General features: G+C 36.4%; 1 protein-coding gene across 2 annotated transcripts; it reads left to right on the top strand.

Annotated features, from left to right (window-relative positions):
• The first annotated feature begins 1676 nt into the window (after positions 1–1676).
• On the top strand, positions 1677–25960 carry TMEM33 (transmembrane protein 33). 2 transcript variants are annotated; one of them, XM_025887237.2, is made up of 9 exons: positions 1677–1811; positions 1992–2063; positions 5659–5753; positions 6237–6424; positions 10844–10911; positions 11826–11959; positions 16489–16572; positions 20445–20565; positions 21422–25960. In XM_025887237.2, exons 2-9 carry the CDS (start codon positions 2019–2021, stop codon positions 21425–21427), a joined length of 741 nt encoding a protein of 246 aa, XP_025743022.1. In that variant the 5' UTR covers positions 1677–1811; positions 1992–2018; the 3' UTR covers positions 21428–25960. The 2 variants fall into 2 exon arrangements, with proteins under 2 accessions (XP_025743022.1, XP_025743021.1); XM_025887236.2 differs by having other exon boundaries at positions 20445–25960.
• Positions 25961–26422: the final 462 nt, after the last annotated feature.

Raw genomic sequence — 26422 nt, forward strand, 5'->3', positions numbered from 1 at the left:
GAGGTATAAGGGTGTGGCCCTACTAATAAAACTAGGTGGCCTTATAAAAAGGGAAGCAAGATCTCTCCTCCTTCCCTCTCCCTAGCAGGGAAAGGCCATGTGAGCACACAATGAAATGGCAGCCACGTACAAGTGAAGAGAAGAGGCCTCAGAATGAAACCTACCTGCCAGCAACTTGGTCTTGGACTTTCCAGCCCCCAGAACTGTGAGAAATAAATTTCTGTTGTTTAAGCCACCCAGCCTATGCTATTTTGTTATGGCAGCCCAAGCTTAGACACACACACACACACACACACACACACACACATGCACACACACACTGTTGATAGGTACACAAATAATTGTAAGAAATGTTAAAGAATGATAAGTGCTATAAAAATATGGAGTAAATGATATGCAAGGAGTGCAGTGGAGGTGGCATTTTAGGTAATCCAGGCTGTAGATCATGAGAACCTGAACTTGGGCAGTGACCTTAGAAAAACCGAAGATTACATGGCTTCAAGAGGGCACCATTTGACTTGTCAGCTACAACTGACCAGCACCTGGACTGACTATGGATGTTGGATATTTCTTCTGTATGTATGTAAAACATCCCACTTAATCCCCTGAATTTTAATTTGTTCCTCTGATCATCCTCCATCCTATTGCCAGAGTGATTGTTCTAAATCTCATGATGTTACATTTCTGCTTACAATTGTATCATGATTGCCTGGATCTCAAGGTCAAGTTCAGATCTCCTCCTTAACATGTCTCCCTGCCTCTCTATCTCAAATTTTTTCAACCCACTTCTCCCAGTCCCATCCCTACCTCCAACACACACATCCCTTCATTCTGGTCATACTCAGCTAGTTCCTTTACTCTGTCCTATTGCTTCATGAACTTTCTGTTGCTGTATCTGGAATTCCCTCCTCTGTTTAGCAAACTTCTCCTTGTCCTTCAAAATTTAGAGCCAGAATTACCTTTTCGAGGAAACCTTCCCAGATCCTTTCTGATTTAGGTCCCCTCCTCTGTGCTCTCTGTGATTAACTTGGCCTCTTGCCCATATCACACAAGTGCTGTGCTGTGGTATTGGTTTACTTGTCTTTCTTTCCCACAATCTGTGTCATATTCATTCTTTTTATCCTCCATGCCAAACATGGGGCCTGTCACATAGCAGGTCTCATTAAGTGCTTGTTGGAAGAATTAATTTTTTTTAAAAAAGATTTTATTTATTTATTTGAGAGAGAGAGAGTGCAAGAGCATGAGCAGGAGAAGGGCTAGAGGCAGAGGGAGAAGCAAGCTGCCTGCTAAGCAGGGAGTCGCACATGGAGCTCCATCCCAGGACCCTGGGATCATGAACTGATCCTAAGGCAGACGCTTAATCAACTGAGCCACCCAGAATACTTAATTTTGTAAGTAGAACCACAGGGCTTACGGAGCCCCTGGAGAAAAATAGCAAAGAAAACATTTCTGAGGCTTAACGAGTAGACATTTTACGGCTTGGACATTGACAGGGAGGACCACCTGGAAGCTGGAGAAGAGGGAAAAATTGCTTTGCCAGCCTCTCTTCTTAACTTACACAGCCAGAGTGCAGGACAGGTGAAACTGAAACAAGAAAAACTACACTTCCCGTCATGCCTCAAGGCTCGGCTATCGGTTTCCCCTCTTCGTCACCGCCCCTTCCCCACGGAAGTGAAAGGAGCACTTCCGGGTTTGGCAATAACCTGCGCCCGGCGGCGGCGTTAGATCGGCCTTGTTGGGTCTTGCCCCGAAGCTCCGCCTCTCTCCGGTTTTTCTAGAAACCCGGTTTTGCACTTGGTGGTGTCGTTCAGGTATTTCCCGGCCACTTCGGGTGTTCTCAAGGCGATTTGCTGCTCTGGAGCGGGCGAGACTTTTCTTTTGAGATTCGGAGTTCCCGTAGGGTGCGGCGGGCTTGTGGCACGGGGCAAGGAGACCGGTTACCGGATTCGTGGCCCGTGCTGACATTCCCTTTCTTTCCTTCCCGATTGCAGCGTCCCAGACGGGTGTGTGGGTCTCCCATGGCGGATACGGCCCCTAACGGCCCCCAAGGGGCGGGCGCAGTGGTAAGTGAGCGAGCAGGGTCTTCTGGCTTGATTTACTAGAGTTAGGAAGGAGCGGGAAGTGTCTCCAAGTCTGTTCGGAGACGTTCCACCTCAGTGCTTAAAGGGACTGGGATTAGTGATTGAGGTGGGGGTAGCATAGAGAGGAGAGGTCTTGAGGAGAGATGTAGAGGAAGCTGCAAGTTTTCTGTTTCTTAAGCCACGGTGGGCCGGGCTGGAGCAGGTGGCTCTCAGCTGTATGCCAAGGAAATCCGGCCTTCTTACCCGCCCCCCCGCCCCCCGTTTCTAATTATCTTAGGTTCCAAGGTTGAAGATGCCAGCTGAGGTGGTGCCGTGACACAGGCCTCGTTCCGCACACCCATGCTAGCAGAGAACGCCTCTGCCCGTTTTATGCCATTATATGGAAATTACGCAGTGGGGGAAGAGCAGTCTTCTTTTTTTTTTTCTTTTCATCATTTTGTCCTTCTTTACGAAGAGAGATAACTAGGCTTCTGTAAATATTTTATTCTTAACATGCAGATCTGCTTACTAGTTATTTGTACCCAAAGCGTTATTGCTCTGTAATCTTAAACACTATGAATATGTGAATTGAGCATGTCACTTTTTTCCCCTTTAAACATTTTACAACATTTCCATTTATAGACAGTTTTCTTTTTTCTTCATTTTGTTGAACGCTTTGAGAATTATTTGCATACACAATGATGGCTAATTCATAAAATACTTAAGTATTCTACAATACCACAATGCAGTTATTGCTGCAATTTTTGCAATTAAATTTGAAAAATTTAACATTGATACATGTTATTACCTGATTTAGAATCCATATTCAAATTTCCTCCGTTGTCTGTTAAAGCTGCTTTCTCCTTATCCAGGATTTAATCCAAACATGCATTGCTTTTACTGGTCTTTAGAATCTTTAGTCTAGAATAGTTCCCTTCACCTTCCTGGTGCCATTTTTGACTGTCAAGAATTCAGACTTGTTTTGCTTCTCAAATTGAAGTTGCCTGTTTTTTTCCCCTCATGACTAGATTCAAGTTAAACATTTTGTCAGGAATATTACATAAGTGATATTCTGTCATTTTCAGTGTGTTATATGTTTCAGGAACATTTTATGTTAATTTATGTCATCATTGGAGAGAAGTTTATTTGGTTCAGGTGGTATCCAGCAGACTCTCCATTGTAAAGATACCATTTTTCTTTTGTAATTAAAAAGTATTCTGTGGCATGATGCTTTGAGACTGTGTGAATAGTTTTTCACCTCATTAGGTTTTCATCTAAAGTTTCATTGATGTTTTTTGCCCAAACTATTTATAACATGGCTGGATTGTTGACTCTTAAAGTGTAAACCAATACACTTTTTTTTAAACCTTTTTTTATTGTATACTAAAATGCAGGTACATAAAAGTGTACAAAATGAAATGAATAGATCAGTGATTTATTACAAAATAAACACCCTAACCAAATAGATTTCATTGTATTTTATTTTTAAAAATATTTTGTTTTATTTATTTTTTAAAGATTTATTTATTTTAGAGAGGGAGAGCATGTGCACAGTGGGGAGGGGGGCAGGGAGAGAAACTTAAGCAGACTCTGCTGAAATCAGAGCCCAACTTGAGGCTTGACCTCACCACCCTGAGATCGTGACCTGAGCCAAAACTAAGAGTTGGCGGCTTAACCCACTGCACCACCCAGGCACCCCAAAAAGATTTTATTTTTAAGCAATCTTTATACCCGATGTAGGGCTTGAATACACAACCCCGAGATCAAGAGTTGCATGCTCTGCTGACTGAGCCAGTGCACCTAAGCTTAAATTTTAAACAACATGTTCTAAAATTAAATTTCAGACTATGGTGTAAAGTCTGAATATTTGTAGAGAGTCTGAGTACAGTAAACCAAATTCATTCTTCCACTTGACTGTGGGTGATCATTTAAATTTAGAGGAGTCACAGTATAGTAGGTTTGGATACAATAAACCAGGCATATTTCTGAAATTACCTGCATATTGTTAAAAAGACATGCTGTGAAACATCTTTGGATTTTAAAATATACTTGTATTTTTTTTCCAAAAGTTCTTCATATCTTTCTTTTTTTTTAAAAGATTTTATTTATTTATTTATTTGACAGACACAGCGAGAGAGGGAACACAAGCAGGGGGAGTGGGAGAGGGAGAAGCAGGCCTCCCGCTGAGCAGGGAGCCTGATGCGGGGCTCGATCCCAGGACCCCGGGATCATGACCTGAGCTGAAGGCAGACGCCTGACAACTGAGCCACCCAGGCGCCCCTCTTTTTTTTTCTTAATTAAAGATTTATTTATTTATTTGAGACACGGACAGAGCATGAGCGGGGGGAGGGGCAGAGGGAGAGGGATAGGGACAAGCAGACTCCTCGCTGAACAGGGAGCCCTATGTGGGACCCGATCCCAGGATCCTGGGATCATGACCTGAGTAGAAGGCAGACACTTAACCGACTGAGCCACCCAGGCGCCCAGTTTTTATATCTTTCAAAAGATACTTAAGTTAGATTGCTTAGAGAAGTGTTTTAGACTCCACTTTAAGATTCATTAGTGAGTTTTGAAATCCATTTAGTGAAAACACTATTTCTAAACATTAAAGAGAGTACAAAATACCAAAATCCGTTATACATAGGGAAGATACTGTTTTGTGAAACTTCTTTATAGAAGTTTATATGTCCATGTGTGTTTGTATTGGACTTTGATGTAAAAATTATTAACATAGATTCTGTCAGAAAATGTAAAAGCCACTTTAGGATTTGAAGACAATACATTTTGAATGAGAAAACAGATTTTAAGTGATTCTATTGGTGATAATGGATCCATCTTTGGCAAACGCAGCAAGGGCAAAGATAGAATGAGAAAACAAGGAGAATAAAGTGGGATATGGGAGTTTACTTTAGGGCCAATGAAATAGAGTAAGATGAATGGGAAAGCTTCCAAGGGGTTGAAGAAAGTCATAAAATTGGAGAGGCAGGTGCTATTTAACATTTCACAGCCATATTTTGAACACTTAGAGTGTATGTCAGGCCCTTGTGTATATGTAAGCAAATTATAATGAGGTAGTGAGTGACTATTACCATGGTTTTACATTTCTGCTTTGTAAGGTTTATTTAATGCAAACTGGCTTTATGTAATGCCTTTTTACTCAGATCTGAAGCCTACCTATTTGAATTGAGATTTCTAAGAATAGGCATTATGGTTCTCTTGAGAGCAATTAGTTCTTATTTAACATTCTTTTAAAATAGATGAAGCCGGTATTACGAGTGTTGAAGGAATACAGATAATTGTAGTTAAATTTCTGTTCAAAGGTTTCTTTCTTAATTAGTCTTTATTTTTTTAAATATCAACTGGTATTTTTCTATTTAAGTACTTCCGCTGCTTTTTGCATCAAAACTATAAGGTGTTTGGAGGTGTTGCTGAGCATATAGGTTAAACATTTGCCTTAGGAGTTTTCATTTAATGATCTCAAATAATTGCTACAGGGTTGTTAAAACATTTTTAATAGGAATAAGACGATGTGATCTTCATCCTTGGAAAGATAATTTGCAGGCTTAGTTTACTACAGTATTTTTCTTTTTAAATTTAGCAATTCATGATGACCAATAAACTGGACACGGCAATGTGGCTTTCTCGTTTGTTCACAGTTTACTGCTCTGCTTTGTTTGTCCTGCCTGTTCTTGGGTATGTATTACACAGATTTTCTGCCTTTGATATTCAGTTGTTTGGTTGGTTTTTCTGGACTACCTTTTATTTGCAAGACTTGTTAAATTGCAAGAGGTTCTGGGACAGATAAAGCACAGGTCTCATGCTTTAGGTGCTGATAATTCAGTTATAGTACCAACTGGAGGAATATTTTATGTCATGTGCTTTATGAAAGCTGACATCACGTTGAAAATCAGAAAGAAAATGGGTGTGTGGGGATGAGAGGAGTTCATATCTTTTTCATTTTTGATTTTTTAACTTAAAAGGAGGAGGACTCCTTTATAAAATTCAGTTGGGTATACATATGAAGTGATGCTTCTAAGAAGGTATAATAGGTTCAAGTAATTTTTTTCTATGGACAAGTGAGAGATTTAGGTGTTGTGCAATTATGATGCAATCCACAAAGGAGGAAGAGACACGGTAGTTATGTCCCATGATAACCTCTCCTCTGGTAATTTGCAGGTTGCATGAAGCTGCAAGCTTTTACCAGCGTGCTTTACTGGCAAATGCTCTTACCAGTGCTCTGAGGCTGCACCAAAGATTACCACATTTCCAGTTAAGCAGAGCATTCCTGGCCCAGGCTTTATTAGAAGACAGCTGCCACTACCTGCTCTACTCACTCATCTTTGTCAATTCCTACCCTGTTACAAGTATCCTTTCTGTGCCTTTTTGACAAAGGCGTCACCTACCGAGTGTATAGGAGATCTCTGGATTACTTTTTGCAATAGAAACGGTTCAGCAGTGAGGGTTTCTGTGAACCTGGGTTGGTTGGTTGACACTTAATTTGAATGAAGCTACATTTAGTGTAAGAATTTCTGACTCTAAAATGTGAAATCTAAATTTGAAGAGCTGACATGGGAATTTTAAATTTTGTATCTTTGTTCTTGCCTCTTGTAAACTTCTCTATTAGCGATGGATATTTTAAACTTCAGATTCCAAGCACGGGACTATGGAGGACTTACTTTAGTATTTACACTTGTTTTTCATTTAATTCACATCTTTGGGCAATTGTCCATATGTCTTTAAAAAAAAAGAGAAATCCTCAGCTCTTTCAACTCCTAGTGAGCTAGAAACAAATGGAAATTCAAGAAATAACTTATTTAAGCAGAAGATTGGATAATTAATAAATGCAGTAAAAATTTAGTATTTACTGTGGATAGAGTAGAAAATAAGGACACGCGGATAATCTTTGGAGCTAAGGAGAATGAAATAACTCATTTGGAATTGTATGTTTATACATTTCAAAAGTGTGTTGGATGATAATAGGTTTTCTCAAAAGGCTGGGGAGGGTTGGGGGGGGAGAGCTGCAGTTTAGTATGTTTGGGAAGCACTGGATTAAACAGTTTTTAGTAGGTTTCTTTACTACAGGACTTTGATGGGCTAATGTGCATTGTGAGGCCAAAGAGTGACTGGCGTCTCACAATCTTTGTTTTTTTTTGTTTTTTTTTTTTTTAGAGCACTAAATGAAAAAACTATGCAGCCAAGAATACTGTATCCAGCTAGGCTGTCATTGAAAATAGAAGGAGAGAGAAAAAGCTTCCAGGACAAACAAAAACTAAAGGAATTTGCAAACACGAAACCAGCCCTACAAGAAATATTGAAAGGGGTCCTCTGAGCAAAGAGAGAGCCTAAAAGTAACGTAGACCAGAAAGGAACACAGACCATACCCAGGAACAGTCACCTTGCAGTCATTTTAATAGTTCTGTCCCCACTGTTGTCCCTCTGTCCTCCACAAAGTATTTTGTGCTTTAAGTGCTGCTCTTAAGAGTTCTTAAATGTTTCTGATAATAATCATAAATAGTGCATGTGTCTACATAACTATACCTAATGCAAAACACAATAAAATATGTCTCTAGGGCTAAATATTACCTGTTTAGATAATACTTTGTATGTTCGTGAAGTATCAAATTTTAGATAGATTTTTAAAAAGTCTTAAGGAAAAGAGAATAGGTAACTGAAATTTTTTGAGTATTTTGTCAGCGCATACAAACTTGGCATATTTAATCCTTGCAATACTGAAAAAAATCATACTGAGCATTATATATTTTTTTAAGATTTTATTTATTTATTAGAGCACCATTGTGGGGGGCAGAGGGAGAGAGAGAAGCAGACTTCCCACTGAGCAGGTAGTCCAATGTGGGGTTCCTTGATCCTAGGGCCCTGAGATCATGACCTGAGCTGAAGGCAGAGACTTAACCAACTGAGCCACCCAGGTGCCCAGAGCATCACATTGATAAGGCCATTGAGGCTCAAAGAGTTTCAGATAACTTGCCTGACATCACATGGGCAAGCACATAGTAATGCTAACAAGGTCTATCTGACTTTTTTTTTAAAGATTTTTTTTTTTTTTTAATTTATTTGACAGAGAGAGAGAATACAAGCAGGGGGAGTGGGAGAAGGAGAAGCAGGCTTCCTGCACAGCAGGGAGCCTGATGCAGGGCTTGATCCCAGGACCCTGGGATCATGACCTGAGCCGAAGGCAGACGCTTAACGACTGAGCCACCCACGTGCCCCAAGGTCTGTCTGACTTAAAAGGTCTACCTAATTTACAGTTAATGTATGAGTAACACTTAAGTATAGTTTTGAAATAGTTCTCTCTGTACGTGGACAAAGCCAGTCCACACAGCAGGTGGTCACTAAGTTTTGTTGAGTGAATCCTGAGTTGATGCCAAATGAGGCTCATGACCAGTTAAGACAACCTCTCTGCCTTTTCTATGCAATTGGTTGTTTGCTAGCCCCTCTCTCTGGGAATGTTGAAGATTAAGGATTTCATGTTCCTTAAATTCCTCTTTGGGGTGGAGGTTGGGGAGTAGTGAGCAATAGGAGTAGCCTAAACTAGTAACTGGCAATAAATACTAATCTGATTCTTAAAGTAGTTGGGTATTAGGTTAGTAAATAAAGGTGAGCCCAAAGTCATTACCAAGTTGTGTTCTGATCTTTGTTTTTAAAAAGGTGATGCTGTCCTTGTCTGACAGTGATAGGTACTTACACCCTTTATATTTTCTGAATAGTTTAAAGGTGACATTGAAAGCTAAAATTATGAATCTCTTATCAAGGATTTGTGAACTATAGAATGTTAGCTGTAAAAAAACTCAGAAATCTGTAGCTTTTTAAAAAATATTTGAGAGAGAGAGCAAGCACGCACGCACAGGAGGTGGGGGGCGGGGAGAGGGAGAATCTCCAGCAGACTCCCTGCTGGAGGAGCGTGGAGGCCGGCTGAGCACAGAGACAGACTCAGGGCTCCAACCCATGACCCAAGATCATGACCTGAGCCGAACTCAAGAGTTGGATGCTTAACTGACTGAGCCACCCAGGCACCCCCCCTTTTTTTTTAAAGATTTATTTATTTGAGAGGGAGGGGGAAATGAGCGGGGGAGAGGGAGAGAAATCTGTAGCTTTGATGAAACTTAGCCTAGGAGATGAAGTTAGTGTCGGAGCCCTGATTGGAACCCAGATATCTTGATTGTCCTTTCAGGGTTCTGTTTTCATTACCTGCATTGCTTCTACTGAATCAGGCTTCAAGTTAGGGTATGTGTCAAAAGTTTAACTCCTTAAGAAGCAACAGAATTTTACAGTGGCCTTGGAGAGGAGAGGCTTGTAGCTTTCATCGTTCCGGAGGGATCTATGATGGATTAAAAAATGTGAAACTATACATGGTCTCTGCTGAGGAAATTGGCATTTTACTTAATTCTTGTGTCAGGGAAAAATTGGTCAGGATGCCAATTTGGAGAACTATATTGGAGAGGTAGGGTTTTCCTAATCCTCGGGTATAGGCTACTGTCTTGCTTGCCAGTTGGAATTAGGCATTTTTGGATCTAATGAGTTATGGTGGTTATGAATTTGGAACTCCTTGTGTTACAGTAATCACCATTTCCCATCACGCCAAAGCTTTCAGGTAGTGTAGAAAAATATCATGGTTCATTTCTTAGAAACTGCACATACTTTTTTTTTTTTAAATGAGGGTAATTGAAACTTTTTTTTTTTTTTTTTTTTTAAGTAAACTTGACACCCAACATCAGGCTTGCACTCACAATGTTGAGATCAGGTCACATGCTCTACTGACTGAGCCAGCCAGGCACCCCAGAAACTGCAAATACTTTTAGGACGCGTATTTTTGCCATTCATAATGGACTAACAGTCTCTATCATTTTATGAAAATATTTGACAAGTTTTGTTGTTCTTGTTATCAGCCTGGCAGAAATTGGGGTAAATAGGGTCTTTTGAGCAATTTTTATTTTTCAAAAAGCTGAATGAAAATTGCATATTTATCCATGACATAAAGCCAAACAGTTGAACTCAAATAGGTGTCTGTAATTAAACTGATGAGACTCTCAATTAACTGTACTACACAAACCCAAATATATATACACTTTTTATTTGTACCGATTGAACACATGAACTGTACAAGCTTGATAGGTACAGTATCTTGAAATAATGGGGATCTTGTAGGAAAGAAATAATGAAAGATCTTTAGTTGAGGAAAATTGGGGAAGTACTTTTTAAAAGGTTTTTATTTTTATTTTTTTTTTTACGTAAACTCTACACCCAATGTGGGGCTTGACCCATCGCCTCGAGATCAAGTACCACCCTGAGATGGAGTCCTGTGCTGTACTGACTGAGCCAGCTGGGGCACCACCGAAGAAATAGCTTTTAAACCATTACCCCAGACTCTTTCCTAAGCAGCTGTGATGAGGAAAGCAGGACCAAAGACTCTTTATACTTGAAGGCCAAATTATTCTGGCCAGGATGGCCATTGTGGGATTAAAAATTGTAATATTTTGAGGTGGACTAGATTTCAGTTGAATTTAGCAAATGTTTACAATATTTTATTATCTAATAGAAAAGAAAAACACTTTCACTATTAATAAAACTGTGAGCTTTAGAAAATGAAGTTGTTTACAGGTAGAAAAAGAAAACTTCATTTGGTTTTACAAAGTAAAACAAAACAAAAGCCATCACTGAAGTCCTTTTAGCAGATGCTGGTTCAGATATATATTGGGCATAATACATAGCCTGTTTTGCAGAGTACTTGATAAATGTTAAATATTTTCCTTAATTGTTTTCTCCAGTGAGTATTTTCCCAGTCTTGTTATTCTCTTTGCTTCATGCCGCCACATACACGAAAAAGGTCCTTGATGTAAGTAGAGCTATGCTGTTTTTTTGACTCCTGGATTGCAGATTGTTGGCTTGAATTTAGTTCTGAGACATTTTTGTATTTGTCTCAAAAATTTCCTTCAATCCCTGCAAACTTGTTGTAAATTATTAGTGATTTAAAAGTTTTAAGTTTGAAATTTTTTATTTAAGTTTCACAAAATACATTTTGTGAAGGATTGTATTGGATTGTATTGCAGAATACCCCCCAGTTCCCAGAGAACTTCTGAAGTTTGAAATCTCTTTTTTTTTTTCTCTTAAAAAATCATTTAGGTTTGGTAAGTTGTCAGAGATCTCTTGTTCTGTCATTGTTTAATTTTAACATACCGGGTAAGTAGAGTGTACTGAATTTCTTTTACATTAGTGTTCAGAACTGCTACTTTCCGAAAATATTTTCTTAGTTCACTTAAGTGTGCCAGGCGGATTGACTGCATATGCGTTGACATTTGAATTAAAATATCCAAATATTTGTCTTGCATTGGCCTGTTTCTTTATCCCTACAGTTCTTTGGTCACAGCAGTAATTGGACTCTGTAATTTCTTTTATTTAGCTAAGGATTCACAAATACCTTAACTGTATTACTAGGTAGTCCGATTTTGTTATAGTTAGATAGAAGTAATCACCATTTTTTTGTGAAATAATCTAGTCTTTTTTTTAACAAAAAATAAAGCATGAAAATGACTTACTTAAGCTGTCTTTTTATTTTTCAAATACACAAAATACAACAAAGCAGGAAAATACACTAAATTTTACATTATTTTGCAAACTTTTATATTACTATTTCCAAAATAATTGTCTTTTAGTTGCATTACCCGTTGGATATGCTATTTATCTAAAGAAAGAAAATTGAGTAATCAAAAATGCTTCATTATTTCTAATACTTGTTTTCTTATGTTTTAGGCAAAGGGTTCAAATAGTTTACCTCTGCTGAGATCTATCTTGGATAAATTAAGCGCTAATCAACAGAATATTCTGAAATTCATTGCTTGTAATGAAATATTCTTGATGCCTGCTACAGTTTTTATGCTTTTTAGGTAAGAATAAAAATACATTTGTTTTGAGAGGCAGATGACTAAGTGAATATATTAAATACATTAACTCATTTTATCCTGCTTAAACCTGTTAGATACTGATGTGCAGAGCTAGCTTTATCCTAGCAACCATTTTTCATTTTATCATAGAGAACCTGAGACGTTATGGTAAACCTTAGGAACTTGTCTTATTTATCATTCCTTGTGATATACCATTTAACATTTTGAAAATTAATTTTAGAACTGCTGCCTTTGAAAGAATCTTGGGAAGCCTAGTCTAGTGTATCTGCCACTATTTAGATGATTTTTCTTTTAGAAATTTCTCAAAAATATTATGGTCTGGTATTAATAGCTGCCTGCTATCATCTCCATGTTTTGTTTGTATCTTTTTTTTTTAAGATTTTATTTATTTGAGAAAGAGCGAGAGAGAGCACTACAGGGGAGGAGAGCATGAGCTGGGAGCAGAGGGAGAAGCAGGCTCCTTGCTGAGCAGGGAGCCCGACTCGGGGCTCCATCTCAGGACCCTGGGATCATGACCTAGCCAAAGGCAGACGCTTGACGGACTAAGCCACCCAGGCGCCCCTTGTTTGTATCTTAATGATAGAAGTAATGCATGAATAAAGAAAGCTGTCCTGTTAAAAATTAGAACATCAGGCTAGTACTGACCCTCCCCATTAAGATTCTTGCATTTACATTTGAAAACTACATTTCTGGGGAGATGGATGGGAGAATGGGTGAAATAGATGAAGGAGTGCACTTGTGATGAGCACTGGGTGATTAAAATTAAAACTGAACCAAAAAAAAAGGAAGGAAAGGGGAGGAGCATAAAAGCTTTGGTTACCAAGTCAGAAGTTCTTCTCTGTCTCTATTAATGTGTTTATCTTCTTTGTTGTAGAAAAAAAAATTACTAGCTTCAGAGCTAAATTGGAAAATATGAATAATTCAGATTAGCAGGAAAAAAATAAAACTACATTTCTGCCTGGATTATTGCTTTTTTAGTTTTTCCAATAAGAGGACATTACAGATAAAAGCTAAAATATCATTTGACTCTAAGCTGTTGCAGTTCTGTCCTCTCCTCCTATGTGTATGTGCAGTACTTGAAAAATACATATACAGACACATAGGAAATACATATCATGGGTGTGGGGTTTTTTGTTGTTTTTTTAGTTTTTAATTTTGCATCAGAAGTGCCATAATGCATCAGTTCTCTGCATCTTGCTTTTTTTTACTCCTACAGTATGTTTTCATGACCTGTTTATGTTGATAGATACAATTCTGGTTTGTTCCATTTAATGACCATACAGTGTTTGGTCATATTCATAGGCTGCATTTTACTACCTGTTTCCCTGATGATGGGGAAACATTTGTTTCCAAAGTTTTGCTTTTCCAAATATTGATGGAGTAAACATCTTCTTACCTTTTTTTTTAAAATTTTTGTGTATTTTAAGTCATCTCTCCTCCAGTGTGGAGCACAAACTCAGGACCCTGAGATCAAGAGTTGCATGCTCCTCCAACTGAGCCAGCCAGGCGCCCCTCTTTACCTTTCTGCTTCTACTTTTGTGCCTGCGTTTTCTCTAAACCAGAATTGATTTTCCTGAGTGTAAGCTAAGTGCATTTTATATTTAATAGATGATGCCAGATTGTCCTATAAGATGTCAGTTTTAGCTGTTTTCCATAATCTCATTAACTTGTAAAAACTTATCTTGGTTTATGAAATATTTCATTTTTGTGTGCATTGCTTAATAGTGAGATTTTTGCATGTCTGCCTCTTCAGCAGTCTGTAAGCTAGTAACAGTTTTATAGATTTCCTCATAAATGCCTTCGTTCCATTCTTTTAAGTAATGTTTTTCTCTGGAGACTCCGGGATCACTGCATGTTGTTCAGGTCATAGGATCATAAGTTAGATAATATAATCTAAATAAAGTCTGGGAATGGCACAATGGAAAGACTTCTTTATTGGATGTTAGGGCCCTGGATTCTAGTTGATGTGATCATTAACTTAGCCTTTTGAGCATTGATTTTTCACATTTAAAAAACTTAAATCTTAAACTGATGTTAATTTTCAAGATTATTGTAAGAGATGAGAATTTACTGGAAATATTTAAATAGAGAAAAATCACTTTGTTATTCTAGAAGAGTATAGTAAGATTATAAGGTTTTATTCAGTCCCTAGTAGGAAAAGCTGTTGATGCTTTAATATGTCACTTGCATATAACACAGACTATAAAATTAAAAATAATTTAAAATCGTTATTCCTTAGATGTTCCCTCCATGATAGAAGCACAATCTAATATTAGAAGGCTTCATTAAGTTACATTTTTCTGAGTAATGCTTCAAGCTTTGTATTTAAAAATGAAGGTAAAGTCTGTGAGTTTATCTTATATGTACATGAACATGAGTGTAAAAAAAGATAAAAGGATGAGATCTTGGTAGCTTTATTCATTAGTAGAGGGCTTGTTACATAATAGTAATGCATAATATGAATTGCTTGAAGCTGTAAAAAGAATGAGGTAAATTTATGGTGCAGATAATCTTCAAGATATAATAAGTTTAAAAATTTATTAAGAACTGTGTAGGGTGTTCCCTTTTATATTTTGGGGTGTGTTTGTATATTTAATGGGCATAGAAATGTTTTTTTCTGCGTCAGTTTCTTCATCTTTGAAATGTGATAATGCCCCTTCCGTCTTAGAATTGTTGTAAGTGGATTCAGTGAATTATAAAGTGAGCACTGTATTAGTGTTAGTCATTATATACACTTGTACATGTGAATTTCTGGAAGGATATATTAGAGACTGAGCTGTAACTCTGAGGAAGGAGCTAACTTGGATGATGGAAAATTTGTTTTTCATTGAATATTCCTTTCTGTATCTTCTGTAGTATGTGTATTTTTCAATTTGAAGAGTTAAAGATTTGTCACAGGAGTTATTGGGGAAAGTGGATGTAACATTTAGTTTAGTGATTAGTTTGTAATCACAAATCTTTATTATGAAAGTAATCACAATTTAGAAGAAAAGGTAAAAATTAACTTTAAAAACCACATTGGCATCTCTTAACGTATTTCTTCAAAAAGTTTTAAAATATAGTTATCATAATACGTATAATTTTATACTCTGCATTCTTCAAAGTTGCTCTTTGGTTTTCGTAATCAAGATTTTAGGTAGTTGCATATTAACTCTATCAAGTAAAGATAATATATTTAGCCTTGCTGCCTCACTATCCAAATAGTGATGCATTTAATTTGTAGTGCTTGGGTAGCGAATGTCTTAACCCAGATAATCTTTCCTAGGAAAGAATTCTTGACTTAGAATTGCATAACTAGTAAATGGCTCTTGGGTATTATAAATGTGCTTTTTAACCAAGCAAAATAGTAGAATAAGCTATGCAAATTTACTAGGGAGCCTGTGTGATTTTACTGGTTTTATTGTTTGTTTATATAAGATGAACCACTTTACTATGTTAAAAGTTTCAAAATTTGATGATCAATTATCAGTGGTAATTATGGAAGCATTTATACACTTTCTTTTGAAAGATTTTATTTATTTGAGAGACAGAGTGGGGGTGGGGGGCAGAGGGAGAGGGAGAGGGACAAGGAGACTCCCTGCTGAGCAGGGAGTGTGACCTGGGACCAAGCCCAGGACCCGGAGATCATGACCTGAGCTGAAGTCAGAGGCTTAACCAACTGAGCCGCCCAGGCACCCATATACATTTTCTCGTTCATTTAATAGCTTTTAAACTTTTTTAAAAGTAATACATACATGAATGTATGTTTATAAAAATTTAAGCAATAACATTTTACTCCTTAGCAATCATATAAATTCTTTTATTTCATTTTTTTTTTCTTAAGTAAGCTTGGGGCTTGAACTTAAAACCCCAAGATCAAGAGTCGCATGCTCTACCAACTGAGCTAGCCAGGTGCCACTCTTTTATTTCCTTTTTTGGAATAACTTCGATTTAGAGGTGCCTGGGTGGCTCAGTTGGTTAAGTGTCCAACTCTTGATTTCTGCTCAGTTTATGATCTCGGAGTCATGAGATCAAAGCCCCGTGTTGGGGTCTGTGCTCAATGGGGAGTCTGCTTCTCTCTCTCCGCCTTTCTCTGCCCCTTCCCCTGCTTGTACCCTTGCTCTCTCTCTCTAAAGTAAATAAATAAATCTTAAAGAAAAAATAACTTTGATTTAGACATGATAGGTATTACCATGATCATTTCTTATTTTATTTATTTTTAGAGAGAGAGTGAGCGCACACATGTGCGCCAAGCAGGTGGGGAGGGGCAGAGGGAGAGGGAGATAGAGAATCTTAAGCAGGCTCTGTGCCCAGCACTGAGCTGGACATGGGGCTCCATCTCACAATCCTGAGATCATGACCTGAGCCGAAATCAAGAATCGGACGCTTAACTGACTAAGCATCCAGGCGCCCCTACCATGACCATTTAATGAATGAAGACACACATTCTCCAATTAAATTGCTTTAAGTTTTGAGAGTATACATATGAATTGATCCTGTATATTTCTTAACCTTGTATTTGTTTATTTCAGTGGGCAAGGAAGTTTGCTCCAGCCTTTTATATACTATAGATTTCTTACTCTTCGATATTCCTCTCGAAGAAATCCATATTGTCGGTAAGCTTAACATTTAGTTTAAATGTTTTATTTGTTGAGAGTATTGTGAAATACAGCATTTATAACTTGTGAGAGTTGTGTAGCTTTTATGTTAGAATTTAGAAGCAAGTGATATTTTTGTAAATTTAAGTTCCAGGCCTTAGTAGGGTTGTTGAGGAGGTGGTTGTATTTCTTTTTAGAAACTGAGACCAGATTTACCTTTATCTCTGCTAAAATAGTACTCAAAATAGTATTGAAGATGTCTAAGACATTAGTCCCAAACTCAAGGCACTTTCTTAATTGAAGAAACAAAACCGTATGTCAAATAATAAGGAAACAATAGTTCAGGATACAGTGTTCACAAACCAATATATGATGCATTGTTATGTTTGCCTTATCATATCAATACTGTAGTCCACAGGAAGGAGAGATCATTGAGCCGGAAAATAAAAAGAGCCCATGAGAGTTTCACAAAGTAGCGATTTTATTTTGTTCAAGAAAGATTAAAGTCTTTGAATAGACAGAATAGGTGAAAGTGTTTTAGATAGGAAGATAGTAGGAACTATCTTCAGAGGCAAGAAGGAGTAAGCTGTGTTTAAGGGACATTGAATAGACCTGTTTGACTATACCAGGGATTCTGAATGGTAAGTGGTTGCAGCTAAGAATAAAAAGGTGAATTGGAGCCAAATCATAAAATTTCTTGAATTTCAGGATAAGAAGTTTGGAATTTATCTTTTAGATGTATGAGAATGGTGGTTTGGACATGATCATATTCTGATAGCCTTGTGCAGAATAGTTTGGAGTGGAAAAATGAGGAAGCAGAAATATTTTAATGAGTTACTATAATGTTCAGGAATGGAGGCTTCAGTGATATAGTAAGTTATGCATGTGGATCTCAGAAGTTAGAGTAAAACTGAAATGAATAGCTGTTTTTAATAGCTTCTTGGATATGTTACTGAGAATACTAATGTTAACATAGAGTTTGTTTACAAATTTAAAATAAATTCATTGTACAGTATAAGTCAGAAAGCCAGTGAGTGTTTTAGCATTGATCCTTAATTTCACGAGCAAAATAAAAAGAACTGAAAATGAATGCTGGTCCATCATTTGCCAGGTAGTGTAACTTTAAGCAAGTTAATATTTAAATTTTAATTTCTTCATTGGTAGAGGAGAAAATCTCCTCCTGGGGGTGAAATGACGTAATGTTTTAAAAGTGTTTAGATTCTGTTATGTTTTTAATACATAGTTTATTTTCCTTTTTCTGTGATTCTGATTGTCCTTAGAGGGGCTTTTGTACTCTGTTAGACAATATCTTTCTTACAGTACTTCCTAAAATAGAGCTTACTTCAGACATAGGTTCTTAACGAGTCCCTAGTCAGAAATAAATTCAGTTTTACTTGATTCCATGAGTTTTTGCCTCTTTTTTTTTTTTTTTTTTTTTCTGGTTCATGTATTCATTTCAGACAGTATCTTCTGGTGCCCTGCCCTGTTATCCATTTTTCATCAGATTTGTTTTTCTCTGCTTCTTTATACCCGTTTTATCTCTACTCCCATTTTTCCCACGCCTTTAAATCAGATTAGCAGACAGAGAAATTTAGAAGTGTTCAGTGGGATGGAAAAGGGAAGGATAGCAGTGGATGCGGGTAACACAAATATGTGCGAATAAGCACTTTCAAAGATCTTGCGTAAGCACACAAAACAAAACAGTGGGAAGGTAATGGGAAATATTTGAGCTTATAAATATTGATAAACAGCCTATAAAACTACATTTTGTATGCTACACTTTTTTGTTAGGGATTTTGCCAGTTTGTACCATTTTCACTCATCATGATATCCCTCAAGTTAGTGGTGTCAGTTCTTTGTAGATGTCTAGTGTAGATGGGTCAGAGCTGTGCTGTCTACATGGCAGCCACCAGCTACGTTTGACCTTTTTTTGTTTTTTTTTTTTTTTAAGTAGGCTCCATGCCCAGTGTATAGCCCAACGTGGGGCTTGAACTCACGACTCTGAGATCAAGACCTGAGCTGAGATCAAGAGTCAGATGCTTAACTGATTGAGCCACCCATGTGCCCTGCATTTGACCATTGAAATAAAAAGTTAATTAAAATTCATAAACTTTAAAACTCAGTTCCTGAGTCACATTAACCAGTTTCATGCTCTCAGAAGTCATGTGTGGCTGATGGTTACCCTATTCGACAGCGCAGAGAGACACTTTAATCATCACTGACCGTATATTGTCAGCACTGCTCCAAAGCAACTCTGCAACTTGGTCTAGATTATGCCAGGGATATGGCCAGGAATGAAAGAACTAGCCCTGTGACTTTAGGCAAACCATTTACCTCTTCATGCCTCATCTGTAGCCTGAGGGGTTTGACTAGAGTATTTTCAAGGTGTTGTCTAGTTTTACTCATTAGAGTCATTTATTCAGAAGACAGTGATTGTGTGTTGGTGATAACACATTTATGTAGGATTGAAGTACTTGCTTTCTAGAGACTTAGAGCTGAGTGAATTAGACAGGTGTAAGGCTGTGATGGTGACAGTTCTGTGAAAGCACAGGAAACTGAGGGAGGCAGCTGAGAATTCATTGAGGAGGTGGTAGTAGAAGCCAAGTCTTTTGAAGTCAGTTCTGGCACATGGGTGCCTGAAAATGCATGTTGCTGGAGTTAAGGAAGTATATAGGGAAGTAATGAAGATTTGTGCCTGGAAGGTAAGACAGGGAATAGATCATGAAAGGGTTTGGAATTCATTTCAAGATAGGAAGAGCATTTGAAATTCATAATATGGAGGGTTTGAGAACATGATGAGATCTGATTTAGAAATATTCCAGAAGATGCATTACAGGCTCAGCAAGAGGAAGAGAGGACCACTTTGGAGACTGTGAGGGTAGTCCAGAGCCTGAACTAATTCCATGTAAGATAAAAAGGGGATAAATTTGAAAGATTTACCAGGTAGGAGCTTAGGGTTTGGGGAAGACTAAGATAAAGGAAGCCCCCCACAGGATACAGAAAGGTAGAACAGGAATTGTCTTTATGCAGGATGAGTCAGCACATAAAGTGTGAAAACTCAAAAGTGAATGATCAAAATTATTTTTGGTCATCTTTCAGATATCTTGTAAATTATAGTTCAACCAGTATACATGATTTTGTGTCTGCTAGCCTATACAATGTGTGTGTGATGTGTACAGTATGTAATAAGGAGTCCTTTGGAGACAGCAAGCACAGTAAAAGTCGAAAAGCTGTTTTGGGCACAAATGTGCAACATAACTGGAATATAGGAGTCATGGCAGAGAGTGGGAGAGGAAATGGAGCAGAAAATTAGATTAAGACCAGATTCTAGAAGGCGTTAGATGTTAAGGAGTTGGACTTTAGTCTAAAGGTAGACAAGAGCTGGTTTGATCAGTGGGCTAATCCAACTGGAAAATGGCATTTGTTGAGTATCTTCTATGCTTTCTCACTTAAATTACTCTACGACTGACTCCATGAAGTACATATTCCTATTTTATAGATGAGGAAAGCTCTGAGAATAGTAAGTGGGATTGCCCATAGTATATAATTTTGACTCTCTTGTTCTCTCTTTTAGAACTAGTTGAATTTACTAAAGTTAAATGTGAAAATGATGTGACTCTACTATAAAGATATAAATCACCCCTTATCTCAGCCCTTGGAGATAACCATTTATTAGATACTTTTGTTAAATGAACTAACTCCCCACCCTCGGGGAAAAAAAACCACACAAATGTTGATTTTGAGAATTTTACTTTGTGCGTTTCCTACAGTGCATTCTCGTTATTCCTTTTACTTTAAATTCTTTAGTGACTGTGGGAAATTCCTTCATCAGCATTTGCTTTGTATTCTTTTTCCTTTTGTGTCTGAATGAAAACTGTTTTATCTTGCAGGACCTTGTTTAATGAACTGAGGATTGTTGTTGAACATGTAATAATGAAACCTGCCTGCCCACTGTTTGTGAGAAGACTTTGTCTCCAGAGTATTGCTTTTATAAGCAGACTGGCACCAACAGTTGCGTAGTTTAACATCCAGCTAAGTTATATGTAGTAGAAAGAAGCATTTTTAGCAGTTGGTACTTCTGCTAGGGGTTGTTAATTCCAGGTGTAAAACTGACCTCAACCCAATTTACGTAAATGCATCTCAATGGAAAAATTACCATTTTCCTGGCATGTTAAATCAAGCCTTTTAAAAAAAAGTTCCCAAGAAAATTTTACTGTGCTGTGCTGGTTAATGGTTAAGGAAGTTTCTATCTTGTGATAAATGTATCAAAAATTTTTTTAAGTGCTGCTGTGCCTTTATCATGAAGTACATTTATTTCTCTTGTAAAAGTAGCTGTAAAATTTCTTTCAACCTAATTGGTACCCTAAATTTATATCTGGCATGATTTCATTATGGTAATATTAACATACATGAATTCATTATATTTTGAGCCCGTATTCTTTTTCCATTCAGTAATTTTGGTTGATGATTTTAAAAGAAACATTTACCACTGTATTCAATTTCACATTGTTATTAAAATGATTTTCTGCTGCTTTGTTAGGATATATTTTGGATATACCATTATAAGAGGAATTCTGCATGCATCTTGCATCTTATGCTGTGATCTTCCAAAATTTTTAATGTGGCTTTGAATATTTTTTAAAAAGACTGAACTGTAAGCATGTTAGCCAGTTGGGTCAATATATGGGGTCACAACTGTTTTACATCAGAAAGCCTTAGTAGTTACACAGCTTTCTTTCAGACACCCATTAAGTAACCTTTCTTAAATAGGAAACCCTTTTACAAATGTGGACACATAGATGATTAGTATTATCATAGCTTACAGAATTACTTAGATTCTTGACTACCAATTTTCTCGGTTTCTTAGGCTTGAATTTTCATAGACAGTTGCAGCAGTTCAGATGTCTTTTGAAAGGAATGTAACTGAAGATTGAGCATATGCCTGTGCTTGGTGTCTGTTCTGAAATAATAATGAAGATTATCCCGTAGATACATACTTACCCATCAAATCTGATTTAAAAGTTTAAATGGAAAGGTTTATAGGTAAGATAATTGATTGGGAATGGGGGTGGAAGAGGAATTGTGGGGGGAATAGTGTCCATTTTAATTTTGTAACATGTAGGTAAATTTGGGAGTCTTGGGTGTATTATGCAGCTGTGATTTGAGTTGTATAATATGTTAAATCCTGTTTGTTGAGCTGCCATCAACTTCTTTATAAAATTCATTCTGATCTTTATTACTGTTGCATGATTGGGAATGTTTAAAACACTGCAAAAATTTTAGTACACAGTAATGTAATGGTTTTTGTAACCAGTTTTCTTCTGTCTGCATGTAATTGGATTTCTCAGATACATTCATTAGTAACTTGGCAATAACATCAGTTTTCTTTTTGTTCAACTTTCCCATCTGGAAATGTGGTATCTACTTGATAGCTCAACTGTAGCCAACTGTTTTTGTCTTTTTGTAATATTTATCTGCTAAATTAGAAAAGCAGCCTCATGCAATACAGTTGATTGGGTTGGGTGGGTGGGTGTGTGGTTAGCCTCATTATCACTATATATGTAATCTGATGGTTTTAAGAACTAATTTTCTAGAGCAATAAAGTGACTATAATGTTAAGTAAACAGTATATTGATTCCTAATGATGTCTTTAAAAATTAAGTCTTGAATTATATCAAGAAATTTTGGCAGCTGAAGTAATATTTATTTTTAAGTTACTAGTTTTTTTCTACAATTTTTTAAAATCTTGAGATAATTTTAGATTTATAGAAGAGTTGCGAAAACAGCACAGAGGGTTCTTGTATACCTTTTACTCAGCTTCCCCTTATATTAACATCTTACATAACTATACAGCATTTATCAAAACTAAGAAATTAACCTTGGAACAATACTATTAATTAATCAAAGTATAGAATTTACTCAAATTTCACCATTTTTTCTGTTAATTTTCTTGTGAGCTGTTTTTACTGGTTGTCTTTTAATGACCTATGAGTATGTCTCTTTTTTGAGTTTTTCCTCTTTAGTTTGGAAATTACCACTGGTCAAAAAGATTTCCCTAGAGGAAATAATTTCATGTTGGTTTTGACAAAAATAATTTTAATATTAAAAAAACAACGTAGAATACCCTGTGCTTTAAAAGTTGAGGCTTTTTATCTCATAATAGGATTATATTTCTGATATGCTCATGTTGGACTGTTCTTTAATGGAAGGCTTGATTTTTAAATAAAATACTCCTCCACTCATGAAAAAGTAAATTTTACAATTTGAGCATTACTAGATGTTTAGTTTGCATGAGCTTGTAGCTAAGAATTCCGTGATATGTATATGTACAACCAGCTGATTTGGCATCTGGAATTATAGTTTAATATGTACATCTATCAAATTAAAATTAAGGAAATACTGTAGCAGTATATGGAATGAATGAAGTAGGAGAAACTCTGCATAGCTGAACTTAATTTTACTTCCAGGTTTAAAAAAGTTAACACCCAGAATATTTAATTCTTTAGAAGTGGTATAGTGCTGTTCTTCTTCTAGTACTTTTAGATATTAAACCCTCTTGGACAGGTGGAAGGAAGCCTAACATAAAACCTACTTTTATTATAACAAGAATTCTATATTCCTTTTGTATACTTGATTCTTCATGAATTTAAACTCTATTTAATATCAGTCCAAAACTGAAATTTCTTAAATAAGAATTTGTATTTAAATTTTCTTGGAATAAAATTTACCAAGGTAGATGCTCCTGGAAGTAAGCAAATAATTAAAGTTAGGTATTTAGGAACTTCCGTTACAGGAAAAACCAAGGCATGCTGATATTAAACGAGAAGTTTTTATGAAAGACTTAAGAGGTCTGTTTTATAACTATGATTTGTAAAGCTGTCAGAATACCTTTTCTTTCTAGAAGTCAAGATCAAAAATTCTGATTAGGTTTGTAAGTTTAGGACATGAATATTATTCTATGTGGAAAGGAAAATGAGTATATATGTAGTAAGATAAGTGGAACCGAGGGGCTTCCTTTTTTTTTTAAAGTTTGAGATCAGAGTGAATGAAATTAGTGTTGAGGGATTGTGGTTAAAGACTCTTATCTAATCCTAAGGAGTTTATTTTGATTAAAATAGTTATTCTGAAACTCTTCCCCCACTCGTGCCCGCCCAAATCCCCCTAGGATCTGCTAGCCTCAAAGCTACCACCCAAATTTAGACCAATTTTGATCTGACTCTGTAATGAAACCTCAAGGGAGAAAGTAACCACAGACGGTTACGGGATATGATCAGTAGGTGGCACTCTTTCCTCAGGTCACAGACCCTGTTGGAAGGTTAAATGCCACCAAAAGTGCGGAGTCAGCCATAAAAGGATCTGATTTCACCTTTTTTAATATGTAATTACTCAAAATTCAACAAATATTTAGTAGGCATTTACTATGAGTACATAGTAATATTGAAACTACATTACTCTGTATTCAATTATATTGAAATTGTAGTAAAATATTGAAATGTTGAAAAGCTGGAAGAGTACCCTATTAATGTTTACTTTCTAGTCAAATGGTAATATAGGCCACAATTAGGTGTGGCATTATTCAGATCATGGGCCCTGTGTTGTTGTTTTTTTCTTTATAAAGAGTGCCTAAATCACCTAAATATATATCAGTTATAAAATTGTTCTTTCTCCTTAATTTTCAGCTGTGTAGAAAAATGGTACTTAAAATTTTTTCATGGTCATTTTGTAGGTACACAAGATAAGGCCAGTTTAACCTCTTAAAATTTAGACTTTTCATGGTAATATAAAAGCATATTGAGATTTTTGGTTATTGTATCAAGAATAATACCTAGACTTGTAAATTCAGTTTGAGTTGCAGAGACAACTAGTTTCTCTTTTACACCTCATTGGAATTTCTCTAGGATTAGGAGAATTCTGCAGAGGCTATATGATAATGTAGTTTAATAGGTAGTGTGCCAAAGGTGTATGTTTATAAATCCAGGAGTCTTTTCCAGGGTTTGTTTTAATGAGCAGCCCTCTTCTAATATTCAGAGTGGAAAGGTGTTAACTGGATCTGGTATTAAGGTTAAGAAAGGAACTGCTAAAAGTTTGGAAGGATTCCTGGTAGTAATTATTCTAGGACATGTGTACCTTCTAAGGTGGTATTCAGGTGGGTTCTAAGAAGGAACCTGTTTTTTTTCTGTGTGAGGGATAAACTCTAGAGTGCTCTTGTGCAGTGCAAATAGGAAAACTGCATTGAGTTGGAGTTGATGTGATGAGATAAAGTACAGTATTTTTAAAATCTAAAGCAGATTCTGTTTCTTAGGAAAGTGATAGAAAATTGATAGATACCTTTGCTGGAATCTAAAAATTAACTCCTTTTAAAGGAGAAGGAAAGTCTCAAGAGTCGTTTCACATTTTCCTTCATAGTGTTCTTAAAGCTAACTTTTTGATATGCTCAATCCTTTTAAACTAATTTTTTTCCTTGGTTCATGACGAATTCCAGATTTTCTTTTGTACCTTTGAAGCAGAACAGTTGCTTTTGACATGAATTTTTGCTTACATATATATTTGTAAGTTGAGACCAAACGGGCAAAGTCTTGGGCAGGTAACATTTGTGATGTGTCTATATTGGAACAAATGTAAAAGGGTCACAAAGATTAGAAAGAGTCATAAAAAACTGCTTGATTTATAAATGCATTAGTTCTGGTGCTCCATATAATGGGATATATTGAACTAAAAAATTTGTATATATAGTATGTCAGCATTTCTTAGTAACTTTTCTTGAATCCATTTTTAATATCTAATATTGTACAGGTTGGGGAGTTATACTCTTTAGGCCAATACTATCCAGACTGTATAAATTTATAAAATAAATTGAAAAATTCATCATTCTCCTATATTCAAGACCAACGAACATAAATGCTAATGTAGGGCTCAGAGGGGAAATATATTTCTCCTGAATATTTGAGAAAATGTGAAGTCCTTTCAAGAAAATCTAATAAACATAATAATCATAGCCTGCTGACACTAAGGAAAAAGGACCTCATTCGCTCTTTCTTTTATGCAGCGATTTACTGGTCCCTACTGATTTCCAAATTGGATCACTGTAGTAAATTATCTATGCTGGTACCTGTGAAAGTAAGCCCTGGGATCCATATTTGTTTTGTGTTCTGCTTAAATCAGCAAGAATGATAAATTTGATGGTGTGAAATTGAAAGTGTCAAGGGCTTTCTTTGGTGATTGAACAAAGTGATGTCTCCACTTTAATTTATTGTGACCCTTTTTCACTCTGTGTGCTTTGTATATCTAATATTTATTTCAATACAAATTAAATTCTTGTTCCTTCATCTGTATTGTTATATACCTAAGATTTTATTGATGTAAAAATCGAATTGTGTAATAAAAAATCTCTCTGGATTTAAGCAGATTTGAAAATGTTATGTTGCAAAAAAACATTTACAGTTAGAATTCAGCTTTCCATTGTGCTTCATTGCCTTATTGTTTAGAATAAGGTGAATTTGAACACTTCTTTTGTCCTCAGCTCATCACAAATAATAGAAATGGTGTAATTTTGTGGTCTAAGGTGGAGCTGGAAAAAAAAAGTCATAGTGGATCTCTAGGCTGTTTGAGTGCTTTCTTCTGTACTTTTTTGTTTAGTGAGATTTATAGCCTAGTGGATAAGTTATTTATAACCCTCAAATTATTTACAATATAGCCAAAGTACTAAATCAACACAGAGGAATATATTTTCCTTCTAGGTGGTTAGAATTGGCAGATATTTTCTGTGGCAATTTTAACTTGTACTAAGCAAAATGCTGTACAACTAAGTAGTTTATGGTATTTTTTTGGTTGAATTTTTCACACTTGGACCTCTGCAACCTTTATGACC

The sequence above is a fragment of the Callorhinus ursinus genome, unplaced genomic scaffold, assembly GCF_003265705.2.
Source record: "Callorhinus ursinus isolate GAN/ISIS: 27379988/994484 unplaced genomic scaffold, GSC_fseal_2.0 scaffold4, whole genome shotgun sequence".
In the NCBI taxonomy this organism is placed as follows: Eukaryota; Metazoa; Chordata; class Mammalia; order Carnivora; family Otariidae; genus Callorhinus; species Callorhinus ursinus.

What these genes read in the sequence shown, in the direction of transcription:
- TMEM33 (XM_025887236.2), top strand. Translation starts at nt 2,019, where the DNA reads ATGGCGGATACGGCCCCTAACGGCCCCCAAGGGGCGGGCGCAGTG. An exon ending in TTTGTCCTGCCTGTTCTTGG is followed by an intron (nt 5,754 to 6,236) that starts GTATGTATTACA and finishes GGTAATTTGCAG; the next exon opens with GTTGCATGAAGCTGCAAGCT. An exon ending in CGAAGAAATCCATATTGTCG is followed by an intron (nt 16,573 to 20,444) that starts GTAAGCTTAACA and finishes TTTATCTTGCAG; the next exon opens with GACCTTGTTTAATGAACTGA.